Source organism: Chamaea fasciata, unplaced genomic scaffold, assembly GCF_029207755.1.
Source record: "Chamaea fasciata isolate MVZ Bird 193981 ecotype frontalis unplaced genomic scaffold, bChaFas1.0.hap1 SCAF_1, whole genome shotgun sequence".
In the NCBI taxonomy this organism is placed as follows: domain Eukaryota; kingdom Metazoa; phylum Chordata; class Aves; order Passeriformes; family Sylviidae; genus Chamaea; species Chamaea fasciata.
In genome coordinates this window covers 16,418,857-16,445,496 of record NW_027094086.1, presented here as the reverse complement: position 1 = coordinate 16,445,496, position 26,640 = coordinate 16,418,857, and the positions used below count along the sequence as shown (strand labels likewise).

The window sequence follows — 26,640 nt, the reverse complement described above, 5'->3', positions numbered from 1 at the left end:
ATAGATTTTTATCATGTCCTTGAGAGCTCATATTCCTTTGTTACACTGGGGTTCTGGTAATTGAAGGTCATGTTTCTATGAGCAAAAGCCAGTACAGGCAAATTGAAAAACTGCCTTATGTTCCAAGCATTGCAATTTCTTCCAAAAGTAGCAGAAACACTTCCCTGTACAGGTGTAAGCGGCAATATAAGTACTCTGAAGAACAGCCAGTTTGGCACATTCACATACATGAACATGTGTGTGCACATGTATACGTGCCATACCTCAGGGACTGCAGTCAAGCACAGAGAGTTAAGAGGACACAGATGGAGAGGATATGGAAAATTGTGTAGGAAAGCACCTGATATGCTCTAATTGAGTAAAGAGGAGAAAACGACACATAAATCTTCCTAATCTTTTAGTTTTAAAAAAATGTTCTGGATATTTTTTGCTGTTCTAGACACAAAATTTGTAACACTAGAGAGAAGAATTTAAACTGAAATCCATCATTACATTAAGGCTGACACATATTTCACTCAGTACTTAAAAAAGAAACCAACCAAAAATAAAAACTCCCAAATCAACCAAACAAAAGAGCTGTTATTTTTGGTCCACTTTTAAATTCTGTGCAACTAGATGTGCAGTTACATCAGAAGATTCCATAATAAAACATGGGCAAATAATGTTAATGTTGAATTCAACTTGAAAGTATATTTCACTTATTAACAGTAAAAAACATTTGAAATAATATTGCAGCAAAACCATCAATACTATGTTGGAATGCATTTCCACAACTGAGCAGGTGTTTCTATATAAGGGAAAGTTTCAGCTTACCTTGGAACATGTAAGGAAGTTAAACTAGAATTTTCCATAGCCTGCTCATTGTAATTGGCTCAGTGACAGCACAAGAGCACTGATCGGGCTTTAGAAGCATACCTCAAAGTTTTTTGCCAATTTCATTGGACGAGGTGCCAAGTAGCCCACCTAGACAATCGGGAACTAAAAAGGAGTAAATGAAGGAGCTCAATTGCTTTTTTGAACTGCCTAATCAGCGCCAGAGTGCTCTCTACACTGTGTTCGACTTATATTTCTTTGTTTTATGATGTTTATTATTTTTTGTCACTATTAAAATCTTTTGTTTTACAAAGAATGTCCAGAGAAGTTGTCTCGCTATTATTAAGCCACTCTGAGAAGTTGCAGGCCAACTCTCAGACTTGATAAATCTTCACGTAGCTTGTTCCATTCTGGCACCATGCAAGATTTTATCAATACTATACACATAAAAACAACAAAAGGATGATACTATAAAAATTGTATAACTAATTCATGATCAGAAATCTTAATCCTGTTTACCATTAAACAAATGAAGAAATCTAATCTCATAATCAGATTTTTTTTTTGGTAAGTGCAATGGTATTCTTTTTAAAATAATACCTTTCTAGATATTTTATATTAGTTTAGTACCACAAAATTGACACAAGGCTTCTTTCTCTTTGTAATTGAATAACTTGTCTTCACAAGTTATGTCAAAAAGCTAAACCAGATTTTCTTTAGCAAAATTGACATCATCTCATCTGATGTGTATTTCATCAGAGGAGAAGATAGAGGTTAAGAAAAATAGAAGTTTCAAAGTATGGGGCTTTTTTTAATTAGGAATGACAAAAAAAACAGTTCTCTTTATTTCACTGCAGAAAAGAAAGATCTTTGTCATTCTTTTTTTTACAATGTTCAGAAATAAAAAGGTAAGAGGACTCCCTGAAAAATATCTGTCTCATTAAGGAAAATTGTGGAACATGAAAAAATAATCAAAATTGATTTTTTTTATTCAAAGCATAGGCTTCAGCTTCAACCTTTGCACTAGGCTTCAGCTTCAATCTTTCCACTTGTCTCTAGTGAATCTCCATTACTGATGATTCTGTGGTAATCCAGCTGCTCTGATAAAATCTCTTACTTTTCTACAATCTGAAATTCTTTTCTGTGACAGAGATTTTTTTTTAAATTTTTAATCAAAAGAGATGTACATTTAAAAAGTTTATAATTTGTTTTTTCTCCATCAATATTTGTCACAAAAGGATGTTTAATTACAAGATTTTTGTCTCACTCACTTAGTAAGTCACCTAAAACAGTGATAGTGGGATAGGTATGACATAAAAAACTGAAAAATCTGTAGTTTTATAAAGTCACATGAGCATAGATTAGTCTCCATTTTTCTTGTATCATGTTCTGTGGAACAGTCACATTTTTAAGAACATAAGAAGCAACTATGTCATTAATAACTTCAAAAATGTTAGAATATATTTTAAAAAAAATATGTTTTAGGAACTGGCTATAAGTGATTTGAAATATTAACATTTGATAATCTTATTCTTGTGAGTCTGTTATGAGGATTTCTTCTTAGAAGTTTCTGATTCAACTGAAAATTAGACAATGCTTCATCTTTGTGCAAAATTGGCGCTAAAAATCAAAATCAGAAACAGCAGTCACCAAATAGAAGCACATTTTATATATAGTAAAAAAGAAAATATGATTCCTTGAGATAGTAAATAATTTTGTTTACCATGCATACCCCTGCTGGAAGAGGGTTAAATCCAGTTGCTGATGGCTACTCCAAACATTTTATAGTATCAATGAAGTATTCCATAAGTCCAGGTTATTAAAAGGTAAACGAGCTGTATGTAGCAGTTAATACACAACCCATTCCAAACTTAGATTTAACATAACCCTATATAATTTACAGCACAAACTTTGGAATTGGTAAAGTAAACTTGCCTTTCATTCAACTAATGCGCTTGTCAGCTTTTATTGAAGACATTTAGTTTTAAGGGAATTTGAACAAATTGAACAAAAGTAATGTGTAGAAACAGCAGAGCTGTCAATACTGAACAGGAAATTAAATTACTACACATGTACTCTATAAGCCTTTACATATTCCTACTGTAAAAAAAAAAAAAAAAAAAACAAACATATACTTCTTGGAAATTCGTCCTTTGACATTCAAAGTACACACACAATGTACAATACAAAATGTACTTCAAATCCCTCCAAATATGCCAACAAGCAAGAAAATAAGTAGTCTTAAGGATATGTTTTCAGAGTCCTTGTTTTACAATGTTAGCTTTAGTTTGATCACACTCAAAGTCAGTCAGAATTGCAATGCTTATTATATTGACTATTCCCTTTAGAATACTGAAAAAGTTTTTTGATGATATCAGCATTTAAAGTTGATTGTGATGGAATCTTTCAAAAAAATATTGAAATTTGGGTAAGATGAGTAAATAATTTAAAACTTTTTAATGAATTTTCAAAACATTCTGCTTTTACCAGTTATCTAACAGTGTCTTTATTCATTTTTCTAAAAAATCCATAAATGGCAAACCAAAATTGGGTGGCATCCTAGAATCAGTTTAATATTAGAGTATAGCCTTAGAGTAATTCTACTTTTTAGTCTGTTGTTTATAAGAATAAACACTTCAGGGAAAACTGTGATGATTTATTGCTATATTCTACATATTTTTAAATCAGACTAGCATTACTGAAATGTGCTATTGATCTGGTTAGTGGATGCATAGCAATCAGAAGTGCAGGGCTAAGTACTTTTCTTGATCTATACATTACAGTAAAGTCTATTTTTCCAGTCTCCCAGAGAAACATTAAAGGATTGATATAAACAAAGTAAGATCCATGATGTAGTTTATTGATGTATACAAACATTGATCATGGTGTAATATATTTCTGCATTTATTGTTCCACAGTCTTTTTCAAAGCTGAATAGAAAAAATGAGGGACCAAAAATATTTTCAAATAACAAGGTATAACATCAGGGAACAATATTACAAACTAAAATATTTCATCAATGATATGCCTGATCTATAAGTTTCTTGATAAAAGGATTATACTACCCAAAGTTTGTTTTGGAAGTCAGAAGAAGAAAATTTCTAAGATTCCATCTTAGTTTGCCACCAGACTTGAGCTATCATTTCACACATAATGAGTCAACTAACTATATCAGATATGTATCTGTATGGCTTCAGAATTTAGAAGAATATCTTAAATTAGGCAATACACTAATTACTATATTTTATTTTTTAGAAAGAGATATTCAGTAGTCCCTAAAAGTTTTGTGCCTTCATAGTAGCATTTGTGATAAATCCAGCAGGTATCAGACAGCTACAATTGGTCTGATATAGCTAATAATATCTTGAATTTTGTTCTAGAGGATCTTATTAAATATATCCATATACAGTACTATGAGGAAAAAGGAATCTTGCATTTTCTCTTCCTCCATATACACACTATATAAACCCCAAATTATTCAAAATAAAATATGCTGACCTGTGCACTCTTTATTCCCTAAAAAAAAAAAAAAAAAAAAACCAACAAAAAAACCCAAAAAAACAAAGTAGCTGAACAGAAGGCAACAGTCTCTCTACATCCTGGCCTATTCTGTTCACTTATAAACCCAAAAGCAAAGAACAAGTTTGAATGTCTGATTTAAATTGAAGTTATAAACCCAGACAAAAATAAGAGGCAGTAACACTGATAAGTATTATCCAGTCTCTACAGGGAAAAAAAAAAAAAAAAGTCCTATTGGAAAAATAATTTTCTGAAAGTTATAATTATGTATTTTGGTCTCCAATTATTTTATAAAAACTTCTTCAAAGGAATCATTGGGAGCAGAGATCTAATTTCTGAAAAATTTCAGTAGGTGTACCTCCTTTCTGTGCCTTGGAAGATAGCCTTTCTAACCCACTCCTTGAGCAAAACACCAGCTCAGAAGTAAAATGGGAAAAGGTTTTATTGAATAGTTAATGACTACCTCGAGAACTTCCTACAGCTTTTCAGACTGAGCATGCTCAGAAGGATGTGCTCCAGACAGCAGATTTTCGAGAAAGTTTTTCAATATGTGTATCTAGTTCCTGATGAAATTAGCTCCCTGAAGATTTTTCAGGGAAAGAAGTGTTCCAGGTGAAGTATTCAACTTTTAAAAATTTTAAAACATACAAAGCAGAATGGTGCATAACAGAGGCAAGTATATGTTCCTCAGAACTGCTTCTGAAGGGGAAGAGTAAAGATACAAAGTTGCACATACTTCTATATGTGCATCTGTTATCCTGAGTCTTCCAATGCAAATGAAACTCTATAAATATTTTCAGATGCATAGTAACATTTTCACTCCATAAAATGGGACATTGTACCAGTAAAATAATGACGTTTTTCAAGGTGTAATGAATCTTTTCTCCTTACTAGATAGTTAAGTATCAAGCTAAGATACAGCTTAAATGAGCTGTATATTATTAATATGAAGGAATAAATATGAATTAAAATATCCTTCCAAGAATGTAACATATTTAAGAACTGTTGTGTAATATAACAATAGTTTAATTGGTTCTTTTGCAGTTACATATTATATGAACGAAACATAATACAAAACGAAACAGCCTAAATCACAGACCATGTCTGTCCTTTCAAATTTAACTAAATCTTTGAGTATCGGACAGGATGAGAAAAGTGAAGAGGGGAAAAAGGCAGAAGAAAACTTGGACATTCACAGAATATTAGAGCAATCAAAGCTATAAGATAAATGCTCATTATTATTACAGGGGATAAATTCTCTTCAGTTGGAAATCACTTTATTATTGTGTCCCCTTCTTGGAAATAGGATTCACCATATTTAAGTGTAGACATCTACAGTGCAAACAGCTATATTTGATGTAGGCTTCTTCAAAAAAAGTGAAAAGACCTGCCTAGAGTGCAATCTGTTTCATCAAAATGTAGATCATTCAAACTAGATCAACCACAGTTTAGAATTACCTATTACTCTTGTCTAGAAAGTGAGATTAGGCATTTATATGTGGATGTCTATGCTGAGGACAACTGAAAAGTATTTAAATTACATAAATTTATTATATTACATATTATATCATTTAGAATCCTTTACTTTGGAGGAACAGTAGTTAAAAACAAATGGATAGTCCTACCTTGTCCTGAGAACAAATGCCTTAAATTAACAGCATAAAGATTTTTTTTTTTCATGTTACAGTTTTCTGTTTGCAAAGAATTATGACATACTTTGCTGACTTGCATCTACAACAGGAGTTTCTGAGATTGATTATACAGAGTAATACATTATTCTACAGTACTTTCAGTATTTCCACAAAGAGAAATGAATGTGTGCAAATAAATCATTAAGCAAACACATTTTCTTTTACTGAAGTTTCTGTTTACCACGTTCCAAACAATAAAAACTGTTAGGTAACTTTTATCTTGGGAGACAGAATACTAACCTCTAGGCAATTATTTCAGATTGGATTTTTTTTTCTCACATTAAATATCTTAATATTTGAAAATGCTGTCTCATTCTGCTTGTAAAAATTACTAGTAGTTGTACTTAAGTTAATTTCACTTATTTTTATTAGGCTGCTACAAAAGAAGATAAAAATTTTGACCTAGAAATTGAAGGAAACAGCTCATTAGTAACTAACTTTAACATGGTGTAGGAATAGCATTTATACCTAGAAGATAGCAGGAGAAGAAATGTTAGACCTTGAACATTCTGGGCACCTCTCTAGTGCCAGGCTATTGGTTATTGGTCTACCCAATATCTATTTCTGCAGACATTATCTTGCAAAAACCCATGGTATGAATGATCCTAACATACTACCAACAGCAGGAAATTCATTCACTGAAAAATATTCACAAGATACCTATTTTCTCCATTTTTCACTGTTTAGCAAGAAAAAAAGCTACCTAGAGACTCCTACTGATGTCTGGTTGCCTTTGTCACTTGTAGTAGTGAAATTAAGCAAGGTGAAGAAAACACATCCAGTTTGAGTGTCCTCATATACCCTCAGGATGGTTAATTGCTTTTGTGCTGAGGATGTCTGAATACTTCCCAGTAAGTAAATGATGGGCATTTATATCTGATGGTACAAGCTAAGGAAATGCTGCTGTCTGATTGATTTGCTTTATCGCCATAATTTTCCATAGAATCACAGGTCTCTCCATCAAAATAATTGTGTTATCATGCATTTGATTATAGAATAATAGTTTCAGAAGGAAAATATATTGAATTAATCATTTATTATAAGACTTAACTATCACTTTATTAAAATTATTTATACTAGGTATAATTTTATTTTATATTACTGCTGCGATGGAGCAGCTAATCCTGGAAAATTAAGGACAAGAAAATCATCAGAAGTATTCAGCATGGCTTTACCAAGGGGAAATCATGCTTGACAAACTTCAATAGACTCCTATAATTAAATTTCTCTCATAGTGGCCAAGAGAAAAGCAGTGGATATTGTCTACCTGAGCTTCAGGTAGGCCTTTGGCACTGTCAAGATATTAACAGACAAGTCGTTGATGTGTGGGCTCAGCAGACAGCCAGGTGGATTGAAAACAGGATGAAAGTCTAGGCTGAGAGGATGGTTATTAGTCACACAAAGTCTGGTTAGGGGCCAGTAACTTATGCTGTATCTCAGGGGTCAATACTGGGACAAGTCTTCCTTTACATCTTTATAGGTTATCTGGATGATGGGGAAGACTGTACTCTCAGCAGTCTTGCCACAACAGCGAGAAGGGATTAGTGGTTAATAGGCCAGAGGGTCGTGTGCCATGAAGAGGGACGTAAACAGGCTGGGGGAAATTGACCATTAAGAACACCACAAAGTTCAACAAAGGGAAGTGCAAAATCATGTCTCTGGGCAGGACAAAAACCCAACTAATTTATAAAACCACAATGAAAAAATCACTCTCATGTTTCTCTCACAAAACTAAGCTCAGTGTCAGAGTTAACAAAAAGGAAAAAACAGTTCTCAAACAGCAAAATGATCATAGGAGGGGACTGAGGACTTCAAATTAACTTGCCCCTGCTTTGATTCTTTCTTTCAGTAGTTACTCAGACAGGATATCCTTGCACCCAGCATAAGAAACTGCCATTTTTAATCCCCCAGAGGGTAAGCCATCTGTTCCAAAAGACAGCAGAGAGGTCACTAACTGATGTCAGCCTAACCTGATGGGCAGCTATACATCCCAAAAGAGATGGAAACATGGGAATCATACTGTGACTTAAGTCCTAGTGCAAACCTTCAGTTTGCACTCTGAATGTGTATTGGGTTTACAAGGTAAGATTTTGGGATCAGAGGTACTGCAGGGTAAGGTGCTGGTCTAGATTTGTTCTTACTTTAACTATTCTATTCTGATCTAATTGGCAGTTAATTGTATTAATTTCTCCAAGTTGAGTCTGTTTTGCATATGAGAGTAACTTGTGAGTGATATCCGTGTCCTTATCCTCCCTCATCTGTGAGCTTTTTCTTCGTATTTTCTGCCTCTGTCCTGTTGAGGAGGACAAGCTGCCAAGATAGAATGCTACCTCAAGTCTTTGAAGGAGTCCCATTACAGAAAACAGAGAAACAAACAAACAAACTACTATCAGCTCTATTTCCCAGTCTAATATCACAAAAAAGGTATATATTGAGCAGAACAATTTTCTCTAAAGATCACTTACAAGTGCAACCAAGTGAACTCAACCATGGAGAAAAGCGACAAGTCTCTGTGCCAAAAATTCATCAAACAAAAAAGACTGAAACATCTCAAATGCTCACAGTGCAAGCATTGGAAATTCGCTATCAAAGTTTCTTATTCATATAGATATATCTTTTTAAAAGTTCTAGCTTGGTGTGGATATTCATGATAAGTAAAAGTAAGAAAAATGTTTGCATTCAGAATTGGTGGGAGGCATAACTAAGACCCAATTTAGGAACTTATAGGAAATCAAACAGAACTAAAATTCAAATTTGACATTTAATTTTACATAAAGTTCTATTGAAAGGTGGAGTTAATAGCTCCAGGTATAGCAAATACAGGCAACAGCTAGAATTCAATATTGCTAATGGCTCAAAGAGAAATAATTGCTTTTGTTGTAACTATTGCAATAAGCACAATCTCACCCATCCCCTATGGGTCATTCATATTTTCAGTGTGAAACATCACTCTTATAGTCACAGACATGGGAGGAAAAAAATTTACAAAAAATTAAGATAATGAACCTGTCCTCCTTTCATAATGAAGACCTATAGCAAAATTTCAGGATGGAATAACAAGTCATATCCCTCTACAACTGCACATACCTCCTGACTCCTAATTCTCTCATTCAACATTTGAGTCTTTTCCCTCACAGCCAAACCTGTTAACTTCCTGTCATAGGAATAGCTGGATTCCCTACTATGCTCTTAGTCTGCTGAGAGAATCTCCCCTCTGTCCACATATATTTCTAAGATCTTTTTTAAATGTAGTATGTATGTGACTCAGATATTTTAACTGGATCAAAATGTACATGAACAATATGGAAGAGTAGTGTAGCCAACACTACAAAGAAATTTATTGTGTTCTGAATAGAATCAAAATATACTGACATTTTCTAGTTTCATATTATACAAAACTTCATTATCTACTATTGATAAATACAAGAGCAGCCTTTCAAATCTGCATGGATGAAGAACACAAATATGGGTAAAATATATAGTTTAGAGTGAGCTTAAGTATGCTCATACTTTTTTAACCATTTCACTGACTGTAGCACCCTGTAGCTGTAACAATACAGCTTCATACAAGACTCAGAAAAAGCAAAGTTTAAGGCATTTGCTTGCAAAAAGAGGTCCAGTATGGTTTGTTCCAACATGCCTCACCAAAAGAAACTTCATGAAATGAGTCTTTGAATTCATACTGAAGCACCCTGCCTGCTTGGGATTTATACTGTTAACCTGATTAAATATGGATGGCAACTGGGTTTAGGCTCAACAGCAAGCTTAGGAAATGTTCCATTGCAGTTTTGACATGGTTAACAAAATAACACAGCTGTGGAAAATGAAATGTAAATACTCAGCAATTTGCTGAATATTGTTTTGCTTGGTTTTGGCTCAGCCTAAAAGCAAAAAACCTCAGAAATTGAAAGATTTTTTTTTTTTTTTCAGGAAGAAAACAGCAACTTAATGACATGAAGGAGGCAGAGATGAATTGAATGTAAAATCATATAAAAAACAAAGACTATTTTAATACAAAGTGATTAAATGACAACCATATTTAATATTATTTCAGTAATAGTTGCAAGTTACTCCCAGGATAATTCTCCAGACTTCCAGAAAATGTCATGTGAGGAGTTTCCCAGATACTTATAATTATTTCAACAGTTTCTTAGAAAGTAAAGGACTAAGTAATTGGAAACATCATAAATTTTCAGTAAGCTCTGCCATTTCAACAAAATTAAGATTACAGATTTCCTAACAGAAAATTTACATCCACATAAAAACCCAACAAACCAAATGAAAAAAAATGCTCCTAAAACTAAAAAACCTTAGCAAAAAAAAAAAAAAAAATTAAAAAAACACATAAAGCCAAAAGCAAAACTCAGCTTTCTCCCAGCTCTCAAGCATTTCATTCTTGATTTCAAAATTATTTCAAAATTCAAGAGATAAAAGGATAAGAATGTGAACACTGTCAAAATCTCAAAAACCTATATTCTAAAGAACACATTTTAAATAATGTATTTATGCAAGCAGTAAGGAGACTTTTATGATTGAAATACACTAAAGATAAAATTTAGCATATGGTTGTGACAAACAAAAGATAAAATACAAGTAAAATTTCTTGGTTTTAAATTCTGTCATATAAAATTAACAGGACCACGACCTAGTTTTCTGATTCATCTAAATTTAGCATATAGCTCTAGCTCACATATTTAATTTTTTCTTATAATTCTGACAAAAACCAGTTTGATTTTTTTTTTTTTTACAGAAACCCTTTTGCTTTTTTTTCTTCTTGATGCTTGGTGATGAATGATATGTGGTGTGAATGTGGTTGAAATCTGTCAGAAAGTCTGTCATTCTAGCACTGACATTTTCCACAGTGTTTCTGTCACCATTGATTAGAAAAAATCAGCAAGTATAATTCATAAGACTTGAACTCTGGTTAACTTTAGCCCTAATTCAGATTTCACTGGTATTTTAGCCTGGCATTAAATTTAAAATTCATCATTTCATAGACCTTTGTTTCGGGTTTTTTGGGTTGGTTTTTTTTTTTTGGTTTTGTTTTGGTTTTTTGGTTTTTGTATAAAACAATGAAAGGAAAATAAGTTTAAATTTTTTAAGAGAAAAGAAGTACAAAAAATGCAGTGGGAAGGAGATGGAAATTAAATCTTGAAAATACAGAGATTCACCACTTAAAATGTAAACATAAAATTATCCCATTACTTAATGTCAGAATAAATTACTGGCAATACATAGTATGGTCCAGAACCTAAGTGATGAGTTTATGCAATATCCCACAATATATTCAAGTATCATTACCCTTACTAGATGTGAGAGATGTAATGAAATGGAGTCTAGCTGGAAATTTGTGTTCCCATTTCTCTTCAGATATTCAAAAGAACTTTTTCAAGGGACCCAAGGATTAATAATATGTGCATCACAGTTGAGGAAAAGTAGTTTAAATTTTGTTGCTTCTTCAGAGTTCCACATAAAGGTATGATTTTCTTGAATGTTCTTTCGGGTAGATCCCTGTAACTTATAGCTTTGTTATTTTTGATCAACAAAGCTTTTGTTGATTCCAGAATAACTGTGGATAAAAGTGGCAACGATCACTTCATTGGTGTATATAAAACATTATATAGAAACCATGTTAAGACAACCCAGAAATGGAAAAACCATCCATGAAATTCCTCCATCATACACTGTTGGAGAAGCCTTATATATGCAGGTACTGATCCTCACAGAGAATTTCAATGACCCCTCCTAAGAGGGCAACAAAGCAAGGTACAAGCCATCAAGAAGGTTTAAAGAATATGTTGATGTGATACCATACAGGCAGCCATTGATACTTCACTGTTTCAAGGTTATGTATCAATTGACCACATTTCTTTTTCCACTGAACCACTATTCAGAGCTTTGTACATCATAGATTATAATTATTCTAATCATAATATTAAATATTGAAAAAGTTAGTTATTTCCCCTTAAACAGATCAGCTGCAGAGAACAGGATTCTGATATAAGAATAAGAATGCAAAAATATGGACAAGAACAATGAAAATATGGGGATCTCACTGGTAACATCAGATGTGCCAGTGCAACTTTATCAATGACTTTATTTTTGACTCCATACACATGACTTTCCTTTCACAAACAATTTTTATTCTACTTTTCAGTAGTAAACTCACTGTCATCTCTGGCTATGTTTGAGGGTTTTAGTTATGGCCCTAGTCCACTGTCAACAAGGCTTGGGAATGAAAAGTATATCTGATTAACTGCATGAGGCAAGAGACTAACTACAATGCAGTACAAAGCTAAGGAGGCAGATAATTGACTGGGAAACCATTTCTTTCATCTATAGGGTGTTGTTATCGAACTTATTTCTGAAATCAGTTAGGGAGAAAATTAGCTAGATTCAGTCCAGGATAAAGTCATTTACACTAGCGTTAAAGAGCCTTTTAGGGTCTTACGTCTATTGAGCCTCCCTTAAAAGACTCTCAGTTTCTGAGATGTTTTATTGCAGATGATGCAACAAGTAGCAGCTCTGAAGTACAAGGATCACTAAGTCATAGTGGTTGTCACAGCTGCGGTGTAGAATATTGCAAATATTGTCATGTTATTATGAATACCATCACATTATTTATCGTAGTCAATGAAAAAAAAAAAAAAAGACACCCTTTATATATCAATGAGGCTTTTGACTTCAAGGCACAAACCATCATTAAAATCCACATTCAACATACAACCTTCACTCAGAGTAACAGAAAACCCCCAACTAAACTAAATAGAAGAAAAAAAGTTTCTTACATCAAATCCAAAAATGACATTATCACAACACAGAACAGAAGGACAAATTACAAAAAATCCACCCCTGGACCCTTCACTACAATTATGATACAAATTCTCCACTATCATTCTACTTCATGACACAGTTTAATACTTGTTTTGCCCATTATTTCTCCCAATTATTATGTCTTCTAGCAGTCATATAAGGCCACCGGTATTGTGTTCAGAACAGTAAGGCAATGTTAGCATGAATCAAAACCAAACATATTAAACCACTGATTATATAAGCAAAGACTTTATACGTGCAAGTTCCTCAATATATCATCAAGAGAAGTTGATCTAACTTGTAAAAAGATCCGATTTTCTTTTAACCTCAACAAGTTAATGTTCTTCTACTCAGTGCTTTTCTGAAAACTATAAACATATCTGAAATTTGTTTCATATAACATTGTAAACCTTTTACCTATTCCTTAGATTAAAAACTATGTAATTCCTGTGTATCTGCCTTTCATTGCAATATCAAAGAGTTATAATTATTCCAACCAATACCATGCAAAGAACAGCATTTTCTGGGTAATGCTAAAGCTATTATAATATAGTTCCTAGCACTACAATCTGTCCATGATGAATCTAACTCAGAGTATAGTAATTTCAGTGGTATATTACAGAAGTTCAGAAACAGTGTCCAACTTATACTTTGAAATAAAATTACTTGCTTAACCTGACATTACTTCTTTGCATTCTTATAACTGGTGTAATATTACTATACCACCAACAAACAGGTATTCCTGGTCATGGCCTTATATAAAGGTTCATATTTAATTTTTAAAAAGTGACCTGGAATTCCTAATTATTGTTTTCACACCATATCTTCAGAGTATTTAAATATTTAAGAAGACAGATAAATATGCAGGGTGCAGTAATTTAACTGGCTGGCTGTCAAGTCCCTGCTTCACCATAGACATCTATGAGTTGTGAGGGACAACTTGCATCAATGGCACTCTCCAGAGACTCCAGGGGAATCCCTGCTCCAGCACATGGAGCACCATCTTCCACTCCTTCTGCTCTGCCAGAAGTGTCTGTGGGGTTATTTTTCTTGGGTATTTTCATTCATCTCCTTCAGATGCTGTTGTACAGCTTTTTTTGCCTATAAATATGGTTTTCACATACTCAAAAAAGTTATCACAAAGGTGCCCCTACAGCCCTCCCTGCTACTGAAACATAGCTTTGTAAATAAAACCAAAATGCAGGTACTAATCAAATCAAACTGAAGCATGCATATACTGAAATATTTTACTGAACCAGCAGAGGTTAAACCTATGAGTTCTGATTCATCCCCAAATATTAAAACTGTGTGTATTCTAATATATTGTTATCATTTAGGTACTAGGACAGTTTTCATATGGTCATATGCTATTTTGCAGTATTTACAGTTTCAGGAAAAAAAAATCAGTGTAGAATAACAGTTCAGCACATTCTATTTGAACTATAGCAGGCATGATCTCTGACTAAAGAGAAGGTCAACTTTGTTTTCATTAGAATTGGAATTTTTATATATGGAATACCTTGTTCTTTCAAGTGTTTTGAGAGAAAGAAAAACCATTGCACCTGCCCAGTACCAGGAAACAGGCAGCTACTGGAGAGAGTGCAGAGAAGAAGCACTAAGAAGATTAAGGGATTGGAACTTCTTTCGTGTAAGGTTGAGACAGCTGGGCTTGCTTACCCTAAAGAAGAAGAGGATCACTGAATCTCAATGTCTATAAACTCCTGATGCAAGGATGTAAAGAAAATGAAAACAAACTCTTTCCAGTAGTGCCCAGCAACAGAATTGGAGGCAATGGGCACAGACTAAACCACAGGAGGTTCTTTCTGAACATCAGGAAACAGTTTCTCCCTGTGGGGCTCTTAAAGGTTTAAGGCAGATTTTCTGGGAGGAAACCTCCTAAAGGGCCCTCCCTCCCCTCCCCCAACCAGTTTGGGAATAAAAAAACTTCTCAGAGAGAAGTGGAAAGAACCCTGTTTATTAAACAGGCAAAGCACTCGCCAGCACAATAAATTGGACAATACCCAATGACAAAAACTTTGTGCCGCTCTGGAGAGATGACAGATTTGGAAAAGAAGTCCTTCCTGGAGGTGGTTGCTCTGTCTCAGTCCCTCTGGCGCTGGGAAATGCTGCACAGGATGGATCTTGGTGGGTTCCAGGTGCGAGCCCCCACGGCGCTCCCCTGGATCCTCAGTCCAGAGAGATTTAACCAGTTCCAAGTAAAGAAGAAAAAAAAAAGACGGGGAAAAAAACGAAAGGAAAAAAAAAAGAAAAAAAAAAAAACAGGAGGAGAGGGGGGAAAAAAAAGTGAAGCTTCTCCTCCTCTGCTAGCTACTTCCTAACTAGCTAACTAACTACTGAAGAAAAAAAAAATCTCTCCATCCCTCTCCATGTGTTGCTGAATCCGACTCTCAAGGTCAGCCGGCGGAGAAAAGTTTCTGAAAACAAACCGCGCCTCTCCCTTCCCCCTGCTCCCAGATCCAACACCAAAGGCACACAGGGCAATATCCAACAGAGACCCAACAGACAGTTGGGGATATAAACCTCACAACATCACCCTAGGACAGGGGGTGAGTGAAAACTAGCTCTCATTGCCCAGAGAGGTTCTGGAGTCACCATCTTCCGAGATATTCAAGACTGTCTCGAATATCTGCCTCGAGGCAGCTGCCTCAAGGTGGCTCTGCTTGAACAGTGGAGTTCAACTACAGAATTTCTGGAGGTTTGTTCCAACCTCAATCATCCTGTAACTCTGTCAACCACACTGACAACCAGAGACAAAGCATTTGTTCAGTTAATTTTCTGCAGTTCTTAAAATGCAGAAACTGGAAATTTGTAAGGAAAATAATACTCAGGAATAATGTTTTTGAATATTCCCATAAAAACATTTTGGTAAAATGAAGTTCCGAGGTTTAGAAGCTGTGTCACCATCTTGTGAATTGGCAGGGAGGGAGGAGGAATGCACAATTAAGACATGAATACCACCAGCGGAGTTTAATCCTGAACAATCTCCAAGTCATTAATATCTTAAACCTGTAGTCACCTGTGACTTGCCAGTAAATACATACCAGTTGGTGAGCTCAAGGGTTTGCTTCTACCAATGGTAGGACATCTAAAATCTTTGCCTTTTTTTTTATTATGTAGACATGCCCATGGTGCATTTAAGAGAGGAAACCATTTAATGCAAAATACGGCCTTATGCGTCTTAAATTCATTCAACTTCTCACTGGAGATTTTCAGGCCATTTAGAGAACTTGTTCAAAGTATAGTAGCAAAGTGTTTTATTTCCTCAAATAGTATGGTACTAAATTCTCTCAGCTGGCACATTTCACAAAACTTTCAGAAATTCTAGATGTGTATACATATTTAATCTTGCTCACAATTAGTTTTAAATTAATGAAATAAAAAGATGAAAATTCTTTGGGATGAGAAATTGATCTTAAATAATATTTTTGAACTTTTTTTCCCATTTGTGGAACAGAGACTGAATCATTTTTCAAGGACTCAAGACTTTTTTTATGACCTATAACTTGGATAATTTGATTAGCAGTCCTTGGAACAAGGATCAAACAAACAAACAAACAACCTACCCCTCAAACACTTTTATAATTTTCATTATCAATTTCTAATCAGTTTTATAAGTACCATTTTTTCTCCTACCAAAGCAGTACATAAGGATGGCTTCCACATAGGACTTTGAAAAATTAAATACACCAGTGTAGCTAAATGGTTTTTGAAATTTTGAAAATAATCAGGTTTTCATTGAGTCCTCTGATGAATTAAGGTGCAAAGAAGTGGGCCCTATGGGCCTGTCTGATCCGTTAATGGCGTGTGATGCAGATGGCAATATAAAAACAAAACTTAGAGGTAGAATATACCCCTGTACCAGCAAACACAGATGATAATAGTCTTTTATAAAACATTCCTGAGCTGCACATCTAATTTATGTTTTATTACCTCTAAACAAGTCCATAACACTCAGTTCACACAAAATTATACACCTGGAAATAGAATATAGCCATTGCTTCCAGGTGTCTAGTTCTTGAAATTAAAGACAACCGGTGTCATAACTGAGTTTTATTGCTCTGCTTTGACTCATCTGACATTATCAGAACTCTCAGTACTTGTGCTTTAAAGTGTAGGTATAAAGTACATGGGATTTTAATACAGTGGTTCAGACAATGAAATAAACATCTTCAGAACAGTTCCTCATGAAGAAAAAGTGAATTCAAGAACCTCCATGATTTCTCAAACAGTCGAAGACCAAACATGATATAAACAGTCTTAAACACAAATTAGCTCTTCAGCTTATAACACAATACTAGTGGGTCCATGAAATTGCCTTATACCAATGGATAGTTGCTTCTGGGAATTAAATTAGAGAATCACATAAAAACATGATAGCATCTACTTGGCTTACAAAAAGTAAAACAATCTTAGGGGAAACAAGGTTTTAACTTGTGTCCATGTTTTAACATCTGGTATCAGACATTTCTTAAAAATATCTGAAATGACCTATTACAAAACCTGGACTGTAGAGATAAATCATATTAGTGAAAAATGTTATAGTCTCTGGGTGTTTTGTTTGGTTGGTTTAGGGTTGGGGGGGAAGGGTTGGTTTGTTTTGTGCTTTTTTTAAAGAAAACCAGAATATTAAACTTACCTTATTAGTATTGATAGCTGTGATGACCCACACACATTGAGCATTGCTGTCATACTGAAATGGAAAATTGGGTGATGAGAAAGTGCCTCCAGGTCCCTGAAGATTGGATCCACAAGTTTTGACTGCAAAAAGAAAGTTCACCTTTTAATTCACACAGAAAATACATGTAGCAGATTCATAAACCTATCTCTAACTTACTGTGATCAAGATACGAAGAAATAAAATACCATTGAACAAAAACAGAACTACCTCTTACAAGAGAATAGAACAGTCAAATTTAATTATTCTGACAAAATAAAATAGATCTTCTTTTATGTCTAAATTTATAATCTTAAAAAAAGCTGAATGTATTTGGAGGAAAAAAATTGCAGCAACAGAAACTGCCCAATTTTTTTTTTAAATTCTTCATGGACTAACTTATGCCACCTTCACTAATGTATTGAAAGACAAATTTAAATAGTAGAAAAAAAGAAATCACTTTTATCACTGTGCATATGTGCTTTTTTTGTGCTAATGTGTTGGTGTATGGCATGTCAGCATTTTTTTCAACTACAGCCCTTATACAACCCATTGAAGCAATGTCCAAAGCACTTAAAAGTTTAAAGGAAGCTTGTAAAAGTTCGACTAACACAAAATAGTGTTATCTATTTCTAAATATTACAAAGGCTATTTATTTTCAAATCAAAGTCTGTATTGGTATTTACAATAGCATGTCAGGTAAAAAAAAAATTCTTATTTACATAGCTTGCACCTCTGTCACAAATAATACAAAGGATGTAAACTATGTCCTTTGTGCTTTCAAATGACACTTTTAAAGCACTAAATTTCCATTTTGTTGAATGTCAACAAAATGTCAACACTTTTTTATTGTTCTTTCCTTGATATTCAGATCTTTGCTGAATGCTCTACTGGTTAACTTGTTCAGTATGAAGATGTAAAACTGACAAGCAACCTCAAGTAAACATGAGCCTATCCTATTTCTCCAGTGATTATTATGACACCACATGAACAGCAAAAGGATAAAGAACTATTTCTTCCACTGCATTCTGACAGACAATCCTGCATAATTGAATAAAATATTGATAGTTAGGTATGTGAAAAAATCCTAGAGATGCATTGCACTTTCACAAAGCATGTTTATTTGACCAATACTGAACATAGGAAGATTCAGCTGCTGCTGGATGAAGGCTTGTTCCTTCCCTCACATTAGCCTCTACAAAGAATGTCACTTTTGCTCCACTCTCAGAGAAACTATACTCTGGTGATGAGTGTGTCACACTGGATGTCTGGAAAGAATTGGAGGGTAGACACGTGACAGCAAGGCTCCTCATTTAGGATTAGTAGCTGAGGACATTAGGGTCATGAGTGAGACTAATTCCAAGCATGGCTTTATGTCTATATATTTAATTAGAAATTGTATGACTCCTTGCAGATTGTGTCTGTATGTGGGAAGTAAGTCAGGAGGCGAAAAACAGTGAGTGTTTTAGACAATTTGCTGTTCCTCCTGAACATGTGAGTCCATCCTTTGGGGCAGAGCTGGAATGTAAAGCCCAGATCCTTTGCCTGTGTGCTGAAGAAGAGTTATGAGCTCTGTTTGCTGCATTTTCTTGGTGTAGCTACATAGTGAAGGTCTCAAAGGAACCATGTCATTCTATAGTGGAATGAAATCTAAGTCTTTGACCCCCAATGTCTATTATTTACACTGATTTGAAATATTCCTAACAGACACTTGCTTTCAGTACTTTAAGTGTGAAATCCAGAAAAAAACCCTTTGTAGTTAGGAAAATTTCTGAATATTTGTGCACACTAATATCTTCATTACATATATTAATATCTGATGTGTACATGCTAATACTTTCATTCCTTGATTCAGGTATTCATCATACTACTTGCCACTGTATCAGGTCATCAAATATTTTCAGCAAAATTCCTTTGTAGTTTTCCTCTTTTACTGATTTTTTTTCTCTTTATCCATTTGCTCAGGGTCAAAACCAGGTGTAGACTTACTTCTCCACTCACTACTTATCTATTATAAACCCTGTGGGGGTAGGAATTTCTGTTTACCTTTACACACAGGTCTATGATCACTCCATGCAGCAAAAACTTCAGCTATCCTTTGACAGGTGATACTTTTGGAACCTTGTAGCACATAATCTTCATCGCAGGAGAACTGTACTGTTGCTCCCAGGCTAAAATCAAACAACGACATAAAAAAAGATTTTTTTTTTTAACAAATAGATAGCAGTCCATTTTTTCCATTCCTTTAGATATGACTGTCTTGACAAACAATACAAATATGTAATCCATAAATTTCTGGTCTCAGAAGTAAAAGGCTGAAGGCTATGTACTAGACTGGTAGTGCACATTGTTCAGTCCTCTCTGGGCCTACTTTGGCTGGAGTGGGTTTACCTCTTTAACAGTCATTTAGAGGTCAAGTGACTATTTTCTGATCGAACTTCAGATCTCCATATAGTAAAAATTTGACAAACCTAGACCCTGTGTAAATAAAAGTGGTTATCTATGTTAATTGAATCTAAGAAAGAATGTGAAAGCGATATAAGGAAATTATCTAGAAGAAACATCAAAAGCTCAACTACAAGACTGAAAAAAAAACCCAACCCATTATAAACATTTTATTTCTCCTAGTGAAGACCTCAGGATATAAATAATATGCTGTGAATATCTCCCACCCCTGATTTTTCTTGAGGAAATCTGGTGCTTTTGAATTTAGAACGGTGGGGCATTGGAAGCAGGAGCACAATACCAGAGAAAAGGGGTTGATATTAATAATGTTTCTTGTATTTAAAAGTAGTATATTATTAATAAGATTATCCTTCACTTATTTATAATTTTTTAAAAATACTAGTTATAGCATTGTTTTATATTTTGATTAGTAGGTTTAAGATTTTAATTAAGCTTGCAGTGAAGTCTTAACTTCATAGAAGTGGTCCCTGTACACTTGCCAGTAACAAGATTCTGAACGTAAGATCTACTAGATAATGAAAGTTACCAGGTGAATATGAGGATTGACTCATGTAACTGGCTTAGGTTTCTCAAATTAATAGAAGAAAAGAAAATATTTTTAAAAACATATATCTAGGTTTTTAGCTGTGATTGTTTATGGAGTTGTAATGATGGCTTGAAAAGGCTTTGTACTTTTTCATTTGAAGCTGTCATCTGATGCTGGAAACAGCACAGGACAAAACAAGAAATAAGTCTAGAAAAACTTTTTTGGTTGTTTTTCTTTTTTTGGTTGGTTGGTTGGTTTTTGGTAATTTTTTTGGTTGCTGTTTGTTAAGTTTTTCTGAGAGGATGATTAGGACAGGGGGGAAGAGGAAAAGAGGGATTCAATTTTGAAAAGTTAAATCAATACATAAATGCATATTCTTGAGATAATATTTTCCTTTAATATCATTATGGTTTCAAATCCTGATTATACCTGAAAATAGCCAATACATCAGGCCTTTCTCTGACATCAGTATCTTACACTTCATAATTTCAGCCTGCTGTTTTTAAAGGCTTTTCTGTCACAGCTGCAAAATGTAAAATGTTGTATACATACACATGACTCACAAGATCTTGGCTACACTGTGAATGCAGTTCTCTGGGTATTTTAAGATTAAACGCGCAGTAACTGCCCAGGAGTTTGTTACAGCAGCCTTCCTCTATAACACTGTAAGCCATGTAGTTAACTGGCCCCCCTTGGATGACATTTTCCTGTCTTTGATACATTACATACTGGTAAAAAAAATGGTTCATAAATTTCTCTAACCAAAGTGTCAATATTTACTTGGCTGGAATCTTCAAATCTGGGTTTGATCCCACAAAGTGTGACATACATTTTTGCCAAAAGACATACTAAAATTAATTTTTCTCTGAAGGGTTTGGCTTGCAAAGAACGAGGCCTGTTTATCTTTCCTTATAGATGGCTATTTTAGTGCTGCAATTTTTCAATTCACAAAGGCAGAGAGTAAAATAAGAAGGCTGAGCATGCTTTCAAGGGAATAATTTTTGTTAGGTTATCTATTCAAATGCAACTATGAGGAAAAAAGCTACTAAAGAAGATTGATACTTAAAAGAAGAATTAACTTAAGGAAGTTAGAAATGTTAGATATTTGAAAAGGATGGCGTCAGCACAAAATAGCTGAGGAAATCTGCAAAGTACCTGGGCCTTACAAAGACATAGGTACAAAGAAAATGAGGACATGAAAGATGATACAGTCCCCTGAACACACATGTCAAAAAAGAAAGATTGGATAGTGGGTAACAGCTCTATAAATGAATCCAAAAGAGTTCCTGTTTGAGTAAGAATGTTTGTGAAAGAATGGGATAAAGAATAGCTACAGAATCCACCAAAAAGGAGATATGAAAGTGAAAAACTGAAAAAAAAAAAGTAAACTTTCTCTTTACTTAATGTAAAGGCCCTTGCAATGTAAGGTTAAAAGGATTTTATAGGCAACTGAGGAAAAAGAGCCACCAGGCAGGTCATAGAGTTGGAGGATATTGCAAAACTGTGGAACACAAAAGTCATCTATAACCAACGTAAAAAATCATGCACAGCTGCTACAGGGACTGTATGGTTAGGAAAGTTCAAAAAGTAGCAATTGCAAAGACAAGAATATCTTTCTCAAGATTAGATTTTCATAATTATCTCCTTCAGAAAGTCATGTTGAGAAAATCTGAGCGTCTTTATTATTAGGAAAAAAAAAGAAAGGAACACTTGAAGAAAAATGACATGGAAATATATTTCCTTTAACTAGCCATGGACAGATTTAAAGAGGAAATCCTGAGCAGAACATACACCATTTTCAAATAAAATTAAACTCCTGGTAAAAAAACTGTAACAGGAAAAAATCCCAGCACTCTGAATGATTATGAAGACTGTACAAATGTGATAATTATTTCTATCACCTACAAAAATAAAAATAACATTCACATGAAGTTCCCTTTACTTGTTCAAATCAATTTTGATAGTAAACTCATATTTGATAATATATGACTAGAAGCATATGACTGGACTCATAAACAGAGTGAGACTGGATAATTTACAAAATCATTGACATATATGCTGTGTGAATGTGACCTACTAAGGGCAATTAGATATGCAGATGATAAAGTACCAGTCTAAGAAAGAAAATGGAAGAGGAGGAGATCAGTTCCTATGGAAAATCAACTAAAAGAAGACAATAATGCAGAGCTTTAAAGAAAATGTAAAGAAAATGAGTCTCTCAGGAACTTAAAAGCATAGTAAATATAACCATTTTTTAATATCTTTCTGTCATTATCTATCTATACACTCTTAAAAAGGGAAATTCTTTCAATTCTTTCCAAATTTTCTAGTATCAGAGAATCACAGAATCATAGAATATTCTGAGTTGGAAGGTACCCACAAGTGTCATGGAGTCCAACTCTTAAGTGAATGGCCCATACAGTGGTCAAAGGTGAGATTCTTTTTGTTTCTGATGATGGTTTTTTTTCCAATACCTTTAATTTCTGACCGAGAAGAATTTAATTAGAATTTTTTTTTCTCAAAAAAAAGTTGGGTAACTTGTGTACTTCCCTCCATTGGAGGGTGCATGAGGCACATGAGGTGAATATGATGAAGATTCAAAATAGACATGCAAATTACCAAGAAATAGTTATTAGCTATAAGACAAAATAAAATTTTTTAAAAAGGCCACAGGTTTGATGAGAGTTTGTGTGGTGTGATGACATAGCAACAATTTCAGTAGGGTTTTAAGTTTTTATTTTTTATTTTCTTTTTTTCTGTGACAGAATCTCAAATGATGAAAGGATTGTGTTACAGGACAAAGAGAGATCCTTGACAGGATAAAATTGATGACATCTATTACATATCCAGAGGTACTGTAAGAAGACAGTTGAGGAGATACTCAGTCTTCCGTTATGTTAGAGAACTAAAAATTGTGGAGTGAGAAAATCAGATCGTGGAAGCTGGTTTTAGGAGAACCTCTGAACTGTGGGCAGGTATCAGTTTATAAAAAAACTGGCAGACTAGTCCAAAAACAGATTGTGGGAACAAATGACCAAAAATAGTATGACGGTTTGATACGAATGGTTTGATTTCTTGACTTACATTTGATCCAAACTGCTTTCCAGATGAAGCCCCCTAAAAGTGTGAGTAGACTATTTCCGCTTTGTAAATCTCAAGAGAACTCAAGCATGATATAACTATGAAGTTGTTCATTGTTGTATACAATATAAATATACACCACCAAGAAGAGAAAAATCTTAAAGATAGTATGAAAATATAAGAAAAAATTCAGAAGCAGTATTCATAAAGAAGAATTGTCTGTGGATGCAGACAATGGTCATTTAATTCAGTATGCTAACACTGAAAGCCATGAAAAGTTAATGCTCAGAAAAAATCTTTAGAATACAGGAACCATCTATAGTGCATCTTCTGATGCACTATCATTTATGATTAATGAACTTTCTGAACTGGATCTACTAATTTAGTAGTCCCTGGGTGACTAAATTAGACTTTTTGAATGAGACCCTAGATAAAGCTAAGACTGGTGAGGCACACTAGTAAGCAAAAAAGCTTCTTTGGGTATATTAATCACAAAAGGAAGTTCATATACAATATGGGTTCATTTGTAAATGGATGAGCAATCTCATGGTGCTGAAATCCAAAATGGAAAAGGCAGAAGCATTAAATGCCTTTTCTGCATCAATTTGTACAGCAGATGTGCTCCTAAATATCTGTATGTACCAACATGATTTGTGAAGAAGGACAGCCAACACTGGCAAACAACAGGTAAAGGAGGCAGCTGTATTCAAGGGCAGGCAGTCAGAGAGATTTCAGCAAAGGTTACTGAAAAATCTGACTGAGCCTGTGCAAGGTGGGTGTCATCTATGAAAAACTGTGATGAAATGTTCTGACTGACTGTAGAAAGGCTAACAATACATGAACTTTTTTAAAGGGCAAGAAGATGCTAGGAATCTTAAATTGATCTTGGGAAAGAACATGTGCTCTAGTAAAGCATGAACTAGAAATCAAGAGCACGTACACAAATTTACCAAAGCTGAATTATATTTGATCAGCTTGATTGTTTTCTATGACAAAATGACTGGCTACATGGCCCAGTGGTAGATGTGGCAGTGCTCAGTGTAACAGTGCTCAACATCAGCAACATTTCTGAGAGCACCTTTTACAGCAGTGTATTTTGAGAGCTGACAAAATACACTGAAAAGATACATATTCAAAATTGGCCTGGCGGCTGTGCTTAAAGAGTAGGTATCAGTCGCTTCATATTCAGCTGGGGGACAGTAATAACCTGAACATTAGGAAATCAAGATAGGGTCTGATGCTGTATAATATTTCCATCCTCAGCCTTGAAGAGGAAACAGGATTTATGGATGCATGTATTTTTGGATCAAACTAAAGTAGGAAAAGTAGCTGACAGATTAAAGAGCAGCCTTCAATCCACAAGACTGACAAAGTCCAGCACTGGGAAAACAGAAACCTCAGGGAACTCAACAAGAGGAGATACAATGTTCTGCACTATTGATCAGTAACATGTTCTCATCCTGAATAAAACAAACTATATACTAAACAATACTAGAAATGGTAGCAGCAGATGAAGTGAAATTGTTACTCAGCTGGTGAAGTTGTATCTGCAATATTAAGCCCAATGTTTTGCCTCCCACTTCAAGAGAGAGATTGGTAAAAACTTGAGAGTTTGGAGATTAGTCAGAGGCTTAAAGCACATGACCTACAGTAAAAACTTAAGGCAGCTAGGCTTAGTCCTACAAAGAGAAAGCTAAAGTACTATCTAACAGCAGACCATAACAATTTCAGAAGCCATTACAAAGATAATGAAGCCAAATTTTCTAAATGTGACAGATATGAGGGAGAGTTTGGAAGATTTAGATTTTACTTCACAAGAAATTTCCTTTAATAAATGAGGGCAGAACGGGAACAGCATACTCAAACTCTTGTGAAATCTTTAATCTTGGGAGTTCTCAGGATTGGCTAAACAAAGCCACAGCTGATCTGACTAGTTCTGTTTTGGGCAGGAGGATGGACTGGATGCCCTCTGAAGGACCCTTCCAATCAATATTTCTATGACTCATATAATTTGTCCAGAATTAATGCAAAGTTTTTTGCATATATAACATAATGTGCTAAGGCAGTTCATAACTCAGTTTGTAACTCCAAAAATGAATGCTTGACCTGAGTGTCTTTCAGTAACTTTATCTGCAAATTTCTGTTTCTAATCAGACAAAAGATGATTAACATTACGTTTGCATTTTCATAAAAAACCCCAGACTTTGGATATATTTGTATTAGGAAAAATGTATGAATAAATATTAAATAAGGAACTTACTATACAAATTTGAAAAAAAAAAAACCCTTAATTTGGTATCTGTTTTTAAAGTTTGTATCATTTGCCTCAAATCTGGGATTCCTCTTTAAATAACAGAAACTATAAGCAGTAAGGAGTCCAAAATGAACTACAGAACCTCTAAAGGATGAGAAAGATCAAGTTTAAAGTTAAAGTTTATACTGAATAGTATTATTTATATAGTTGGCATTTGTGTAGCAAACTACTTCATTTTATGTTATTTTCCTCAATTATTTGGTATGTTTTTTAAATTATTGTTGAAAAATAATCACTCATGCAAGGAATCAAGACCATCTTTCTGATGTATTAACTTATTTGGCTCATGCCTGCAACTGAACAGTTTTGAGAGAGGACGCCCTTTTTAGTCATAGAAGAAAATGTACAGCCAGAAATATCTAATCATTTCTTAAAGTCCATCTCTATCAAACTGTAAATTTGGCAATATCATATATTTTAATGCTAGAATAAAGAAACAATCAGTATTTCAGCACAAATATTATTTCTTCCACCTGTAGTAAAAGAAACTAAAGACATGTAAACGATCAAGATTATGAACAGTGAATATTTCTTTTTAACCTAGCAGCTTTCTACACACAACTGATCCATAATTTTTTATGTGCAAGCTACAGATAGGTTCTACAGTTGTCTTTGAGTCACAGCATGAGAACTGAGTTAAGTCACAGCATCTCTCTTAAGTTAAAAATATCCATAGGATCGTTTTCGAAGATCAGTTTATATATTACTTGGAAACATTACTGCAAAATGCTTGGTTTCCAGG

At 34.3% G+C, this 26,640-nt stretch overlaps 1 protein-coding gene across 3 annotated transcripts in view; it reads right to left on the bottom strand.

Moving 5' to 3' along the window:
• Window positions 1-26,640, bottom strand: part of CSMD3 (CUB and Sushi multiple domains 3) — a 593,609-nt gene that overhangs the window by 306,374 nt on the left and 260,595 nt on the right. For all 3 annotated transcript variants that reach the window (XM_066177261.1, XM_066177253.1, XM_066177270.1), the window contains 2 exons: window positions 19,558-19,682; window positions 17,494-17,615 (listed from right to left, as the gene is read on the bottom strand). In XM_066177261.1, the coding sequence (XP_066033358.1) occupies window positions 17,494-17,615; window positions 19,558-19,682 (247 nt within the window). The remainder of the gene's footprint in view (window positions 1-17,493; window positions 17,616-19,557; window positions 19,683-26,640) is intronic.